Source organism: Saccoglossus kowalevskii, chromosome 13 (assembly GCF_978046115.1).
Source record: "Saccoglossus kowalevskii chromosome 13, keSacKowa6.1, whole genome shotgun sequence".
Taxonomy (NCBI): domain Eukaryota; kingdom Metazoa; phylum Hemichordata; class Enteropneusta; family Harrimaniidae; genus Saccoglossus; species Saccoglossus kowalevskii.
The window spans coordinates 18,461,227-18,469,498 of record NC_140653.1 but is presented as its reverse complement, the minus strand read 5'-3'; the positions used below and the strand labels follow the sequence as shown (position 1 = coordinate 18,469,498).

Here is an 8,272-nt window from a genome sequence, read left to right as displayed (position 1 = left end):
ACATTTGTCATCATATGAAGCCCAGTGTAATGATGTGATAAAGATATTTGCCATCATATTAAGCCCTGTGTAATGATGTGATAACTATATTTGTCATATGAAGCCCAGTGTAATGCTGTGATAACCATATTTGTCATCATATGAAGCCCAGTGTTATGTGATAGCTACATTTGTCATCATATGAAGCCCAGTGTAATGCTGTGATAACTATGTTTGTCATCATATGAAGCCCAGTGTAATGCTGTGATAACTATATTTGTCGTCATATGAAGGCCAGTGTAATGCTGTGATAACTATATTTGTTATTATATAAAGCCCAGTGTAATGCTGTGATAACTATATTTGTCATCATATGAAGCTCAGTGCAATGCTGTGATAACTATATTTGTCATCATATGAAGCCCAGTATAATGTGATAACTATATTTGTCATCATTTTGAAACTGTCAAACACAAACATTTCTTTCTGATCATTTTTTTCAAAATGAATACGAACACTGACTGTAGTACACTACATAAATATTACACGGAATACATGTACATGTCCACCATTCCTTGTTTCTTCTAACTTCCTAATATTGTGACGTTGGTAAACAATATGATCTGTCATGTGTGTTTCCAGGCTGCATTTGGTTTTATAAAACTTGTCACATTCTTTACATTTGTATGGCTGCTGGCCGATATCCATTATCATGTGTCTTTTCAGATTGCTTTTCACGGTAAAACACTTGTTGCATTCTTTACATTGGTATGGTTGCTGACCAGTATGCACTCTTATGTGTGTTTTCAGATTGCCTTTCTCGGTAAAACACTTGTTGCATTCTTTACATTGGTATGGTTTTTCACCTGTATGCACTCTCATGTGTCTTTGCAGAGCTTTTTTCGAAGTAAAACACTTGTTGCATTCTTTACATTGGTATGGTTGCTCACCTGTATGCACTCTCATGTGTGTTTTCAGAGTTCTTTTCCAGGTAAAACATTTGGTACATTCTTTACATTGGTTGGGTTGCTCACCAGTATGCACTCTCATGTGTGTTTTCAGGTAGCCTTTCTCGGTAAAACACTTGTTGCATTCTTTACATTGGTATGGTTTCTCACCAGTATGCACTCTCATGTGTGTTTTCAGGTGGCCTTTCATGGTAAAACACTTGTTGCATTCTTTACATTGGTACGGTTGCTCACCTGTATGCACTCTCATGTGTGTTTTCAGAGTTCTTTTCCAGGTAAAACATTTGGTACATTCTTTACATTGGTTGGGTTGCTCACCAGTATGCACTCTCATGTGTGTTTTCAGGTCGCCTTTCCGGGTAAAACACTTGTTGCATTCTTTACATCGGTATGGTTTCTCACCAGTATGCACTCTCATGTGTGTTTTCAGGTCGCCTTTCCGGGTAAAACACTTGTTGCATTCTTTACATTGGTGTAGTTTTTCACCAGTATGCATGCTCATGTGTGTTTTCAGATTGCCTTTCCAGGTAAAACATTTTTTGCATTCTTTACATTGGTATGGTTGCTCACCTGTATGCACTCTCATGTGCATTTTCAGGTGGACTTTCTGGGTAAAACATTTGTTGCATTCTTTACATTGATATGGTTTCTCACCAGTATGCACTCTCACATGTCTTTTCAGAGCTGTTTTCACGGTAAATAGCTTGTCACAAATTTTACATTGGTATGGTTGATTACCACTATGCACTCTTGAATGTGTTTTCAGGCTACATTTGCTTTTATAAGACTTGTCACATTGTTTACATTGGTATGGTTGCTCATCAGTAGGCACGCTCATGTGTGTTTTCAGAGTGCTTATCCAGCTAAAACACTTGTTGCATTCTTTACATTGGTATGGTTTCTCACCAGTATGCACTCTCATGTGTGTTTTCAGGTAGCCTTTCATGGTATAACACTTGTTGCATTCTTTACATTGGTATGGTTTCTCACCAGTATGCACTCTCATGTGTGTTTTAAGTGTGGCTTTCCTGGTAAAGCACTTGTTGCATTCTTTACATTGGTATGGTTTCTCACCAGTATGCACTCTCATGTGTGTTTTCAGAGTGCTTTTCCAGGTAAAACACTTGTTGCATTCTTTACATTGATATGGTTGCTCACCAGAATGCACTCTCATGTGTGTTTTCAGGTGGCCTTTCCGGGTAAACCACTTGGTGCATTCTTTACATTGGTATTGTTGCTCACCAATATGCACTCTCATGTGTGTTTTCAGGTGGCCTTTCATGGTAAAACACTTGTTGCATTCTTTACATTGGTATGGTTGCTCACCTGTATGCACTCTCATGTGTCTTTTCAGAGGTTTTTTCCAGGTAAAACACTTGTTGCATTCTTTACATTGGTACGGTTTCTCACCAGTATGCACTCTCATGTGTGTTTTCAGGTAGCCTTTCCAGGTAAAACACTTGTTGCATTCTTTACATTGGTATGGTTGCTCACCAGTATGCACTCTCATGTGTGTTTTCAGGTAGCCTTTCTCGGTAAAACACTTGTTGCATTCTTTACATTGGTATGGTTTCTCACCAGTATGCACTCTCATGTGTGTTTTCAGGTGGCCTTTCATGGTAAAACACTTGTTGCATTCTTTACATTGGTATGGTTGCTCACCTGTATGCACTCTCATGTGTGTTTTCAGAGCTTTTTTCCAGGTAAAACACTTGTTGCATTCTTTACATTGGTACGGTTTCTCACCAGTATGCACTCTCATGTGTGTTTTCAGGTAGCCTTTCTCGGTAAAACACTTGTTGCATTCTTTACATTGGTATGGTTTCTCACCAGTATGCACTCTCATGTGTGTTTTCAGGTGGCCTTTCATGGTAAAACACTTGTTGCATTCTTTACATCGGTATGGTTGCTCACCTGTATGCACTCTCATGTGTGTTTTCAGAGCTTCTTTCCAGGTAAAACACTTGTTGCATTCTTTACATTGGTACGGTTTCTCACCAGTATGCACTCTCATGTGTGTTTTCAGGTAGCCTTTCCAGGCAAAACACTTGTTGCATTCTTTACATTGGTATGGTTGCTCAGTATGCAGACTGACGTCACTCTGGTATTGTTTCTTGTTTGACATACTCCTGGTACTCAACTGTTCAATCACTCCCTGCAAGTAATAATACATTTCATTACCTCAGTTTGTTAAAAGGTCAAATACAAGTACTCAAATTGCCAGGTAATTTGCATTTCCAAAATAATGTATAATGAGTGCTTATGGTACGAATTGCATTATTTCAGGAACTTGATGTAGGAATAGAGGTCATGCTGGGTTCTCATTGCAAAATATGGCAAACATTTTTCATATACATGTACACACTATGTAAATTCTACCAATATATTTTCAGATTTTGAGTAAATTGTGAAAAAAAACAGTGAAACTATTGAACACCTTGCCCATGATTTGTGAACTATACTGTTATTTATGATGAAATTAATGTCATAATGGTTACAAAAATGTAGTAAATGTTATTATTATACATCTGTCACCGGAACGCCATAACTTACAGTGTGCTGTAATTTTTCGGTATTTTACAAGGTATTTTCATTCTACCATATAAAAAGTGCGAATTTCAAATATGGAATGATTATGTGCATAAGCATCCTTATCGCTGGCATGTTTTAGGTTTGTGTTAGTTTGTAGCATTTAAATGTCTAGAAATGATAGTTATTCTTGCTTGATTTTATTCATTCTTGTTTTATATGTATTATCAAATTACTGTCTTTCTCAATTTATTTACTTGATTAAGCATTGTAATGTTAGTTAGAAGTTATGTACATTTCAACATGTTTTACTAGTGTGTTTACCTCAACTTAACATTGAACTCTATGGCAAAGAAACACACTTCCTGTAAATGTATGCCATTTTTAGTTGATGATTACATTATTGGTCAGTTAAGGGGATTGTCTTTCAGCCAATCATTGTCCTAGTACAGGATCAGGAAAGTATATCTTTTGGATTACTGACCATGCCTTAAATAAGCCCCTTTTAGCACCTTGTGTTAAACTGGACCCAAGCAAGTATCAGTATACTATGCTTATTGCTGTTCCTGTAACTTTGTTCTTAGCAAGTTGTATAGTCTATGTAGTACTGTTCCAGTAATAAAGATATCTTGCTGTGAGTATCTCAAATGGTTAATTTGTATCCAGTTGCTTATGACTTCATGGTTGTGATATATGATCTCACAAATCAGTGTTGACTACAACGATCCCCACAGTCCTCGAATAATAAAAACAAACATGGCTGCCATCAGGGTTCACACAAAGAAGTTTGCTGATTCTGTTTTAAACTTTTTGGATTTTGGCATTCCTATTATGTATCCTTAGAAGGAAAAGATGTATAATAATAAGGTTATTACGAGAATACCTCAAAGTATGCACTCAGACAGTACGCCACACATCGACCTCTGCTGTGTGTTGATACTCCAGCTATACCGTCTTCGTGCATACTTTGAGGTATTCTCGTAATAACCTCATAATATTTAAAAAAACATTCGATATAATTCTTGAGGGTGAGCAGGAGTAATTGTGGTGGATTCACTGGACTTTCAGTTCAGTAGAAATGTGTGGGACAAATGTCATCCCACCAAATCGTGATTAAGTATACCCCCTTATAAACTAAGTAACTGTATATTCTTTTAATTTTTAAATATTTAAGGTAGCGAAAAGGGTTTTGTGACGTTTTCGAATAAAACATTCTCTGTCTGTTGTCTCGTTCAGAAGAGTAATTTAGCTTATATATTTTAATAGACTAAGTATACAAGGTACAAGTTCGCACAAACTGGACAGTCATTGTTTACATAATTATCACGTGACATCAAAAATGGCGAACCTTGTAAAAATGACTAAGTCCGCGATTGCGAGAGCACACTGCGTAATTTTCTGGTGAAATTTACGTCATGCATTGTCCGTAATCAAGTCCAATAAAATGTGTCTCCGGTAATCAAAAGACCTATTATTCAGATTTCTATGCAGGTTTGTTTTTTTGTCCCCAAATTATTTCATACTTGGTACTTTTAACAGAATAGTATTCTGTGACAAAGCATTTTCTTTAAAAACCCAGACATATTTCGTACCATTATTATCTTTTGAATGATAACTACGAGTTTGAATGTCCTAGTCCGAACGCTCTTGATTTGGCGGCGGTCCCAATGAGTCGTATTCAATCAAAACTACAACTCGAGAAAAACGCGAAAAACAGTTTTGGTTAATAAAACACTGTAAATTTGCAGCATTATTATAAATATACACTAAAAATGGCCAAACATATTAACCACTGATATCATAGAGTGTCAGATAATGAATAATTTCAAAAATTTGAAAAACGAAAAAAATGCTGGCATTTGAGTCCGTACTCCAGGAACGTTCGGGTTTCCATTGTTATGCAAACGAACAACGAGGGATAATCCTCTGACAAACATTACTGTCCCACTGTACACGCTGACAGTGTACAAGCAAGCTAATCCTTCAAGTGTCTCTGATAAGAGATCTAATAAAACGGTTTTCTCGGTGGAACAAAATGGCCGATGTTTGAAAAACAAATTGCTGTTTCAGAGTGCGACACTGAGTGGCAGATTTTTCTTTGCCACGTCTGTCAACGCTTTCTTTCTTTCCATCGCCCTTGTGTTAGAAAAAATGGTATTAGTAAAATAGAATATTGACTTGGGAAATAAAACGATTTAAAAGAAAGTTGCACGAAGTTACAGTACTTATTTTGCACAACCTCCCGCCCGCTTCCGCTTTCCAATCACCTTTTTTTCTCGCTTTTGCGACCGCTTGTTGAATTCGACTGGAGATTTAAAATTCGGACTAATAGAAAAATTTCCGAGGTTCACATTGTCTTATAATTGTCTTTCTGTTTTTTATGAATGTTGAACAGCAGACAAAAGTTCAAATACTTTTTGTTTTAACTATCTATAATTATATGCACGCAATCTGACCCTTTGACCTCAATTTGGCTTGGACTGAATATTTTATTTTAAACAATATTCTGACGTGAAATACAAAATGTATTTCAACACAAGTACGACATGGTTGTCTGGGTTTTCTTTCCTGATTATTGTGTCTTCGCAATGTGTTTTGTATAATTATTGTTGTTTTCCATCGAGGCTGAAGGACCATGAAGCTAAATGGCAGTTTCATGCATGGGCTGAGTGAAAGGAAATATTTATAAGCCTAAAATAAAACCTAATGTTACACTTTTTTGTGTATTTTGTTAATTTTACATATGTTTTTCATGACAGTATGTCTGTAAATATCTAGAAAAATCTCGTCTTTCGTTGATAATTTCGATTGTTTGGAATGTCTGTCGACCATGTCCCAATAATTTGTTTGGAATGTTGATCCAAGTTGGTTTCTCCATACTGAGTTTAGCAAGGGCATCAATCAACACAATCAGCCGAGACAGGACAAACATTGATCGTAATTCATGGGGATCATGGCCGCAATTTGCGGGCTGAAACCCCAAATAATTAAACAAGTATTACGGTATTATTATAATATACATTATATTTTACATCGCAAAACTACGACAGAGCTAAAGTTGTTCGCGGTGAAACAGTCGCATTGAAGACGATGCAACTTCAACTAGCCATTTCTTACCTCAAAATAAAAAAAATAAAAATTCGAAGAGCATCGGGGAAAATATTAATAATCATTCTTATCAATCGCTTACTTTATTTTATTTGAATCCATGAAATTCACGAGTATTTTGACATTTGTTGGCAACTTCCGCTCTAAAACAAGATTGCAAATGTGGGTGTGGTTCTGTTGCGGGTCCTGTTGATAATACGGACAAATATGGTTATGTGACCCAGGTCGTGCTCCAATCATGTGACTTTCAGCCAATCAAAGATGTTGTGACAAAGCATATTTGATGCTAATTGAAGGGTCGTGGTACCATCCAATTTCCGGCGTCGTTTCATGTAGTGTTTTTGTGCTGTGACGGGCATTAAAATTATTCGCTGAAAAACAACGGTATATTTTGACAAACTGGTGGAATTTGACCTCAGTTCACAAAGAAAATACTAGACTGAGATACATTAGAGTCCACGGCGAATCAGTCTTCTCTGCAAGTTGTGAAATAAAGTAAACCAGTGTAGGGTCGATGATTTTCAGCCCTGAAGGGCTACCGTGTGAATATTGAGTTTTGAATTGTTCATCGACTGGCCACCAAATAGTTATGGCTATCATTAAATTTTACACGTTTTTTTTTAAGCCCAATAAATTATTCATACATGTCAAGCTCTGTTCGATTTTTTCAGGGCATGTGGCCGTTTTTAGTCGAAAATATTTTTTGTGGGAACACTTTTACGGTACGTATACGGTATAGACTGAACTCATTCAATGATCATGACTTATTTTTGAAAATTGAATGTCAAATTTTACTAGACCGACCGACGTGGTATTGTTATTTTTGGAATTAATCATTAACATTTCCTCGATTCTTTGCTCTGTCAAAATGAGTTACCTATGCTTTTTTCATGTAGCTGTCTCATTAAAATAAAATAAAATATTACATCTAGAACAAGCACACACAACACGTAACAAGAGGTCCCAGTTCAGTTGCTTTCAGATACAAGTGTCATACGACTATTAGATTTGAAGTGTCGTTCAGAACTTAATAATAGTTAATACTAGTTGTATGTTCATACTTTACTATCAAAACGACCATTTCGACCACTCATGTGCCAGTGATCAGTGTTTGGGTGAGTGTGTTTCAATGAGCGAGCGAAAACAAAAGCGATGAAAATGCAGTCGGTCTCCGGTTGGACAAGACCGCATGGTCGAAAATTAAGCGATAAGCGGTCAATGTAAAAGCGGAAGGTTGGGCGAAATAACTACTGTATGCCCGGACTGTATGACCATGTTTCTCCGATGAAGTCTTGACTGACAATAATGCTGACAATGGACGTTAGATAAACACGCATTGTTTGCGACGGGAAGCTTATCACCCGTTATATCAGAATCGTCAACAACAGAGTATACAGATAAGATGTTATCATTTAAACCCTTCCAAACATAAACATTATGCAAATATCCACGAAACGGCAGTTGTAGTTGTAGGTCTAACCGCTTTATCAATTTTTTAAAAATTAAGAAAAAAAGTGAAAATTTCCCTTCTCGCTACCTGAATAAACCTTGAAATAAGGTGCATTATGGGGCTTAGATTGGGGGAATGATACTTATGCTTTCAAAGCAACTGAGGACAAAGGCTATAAATTATAAAAATCAGATGGCTACCATTCTTGAATTAGATCACCACATAAATTTACATATAT

General features: G+C 36.5%; 1 protein-coding gene across 1 annotated transcript; it reads right to left on the bottom strand.

Moving 5' to 3' along the window:
- Window positions 1–510: 510 nt before the first annotated feature.
- Window positions 511–2,808, bottom strand: LOC146735051 (uncharacterized). Its single transcript, XM_085507340.1, has one exon. It carries the CDS (start codon window positions 2,791–2,793, stop codon window positions 511–513), a length of 2,283 nt encoding a protein of 760 aa, XP_085363466.1. The 5' UTR covers window positions 2,794–2,808.
- Window positions 2,809–8,272: the final 5,464 nt, after the last annotated feature.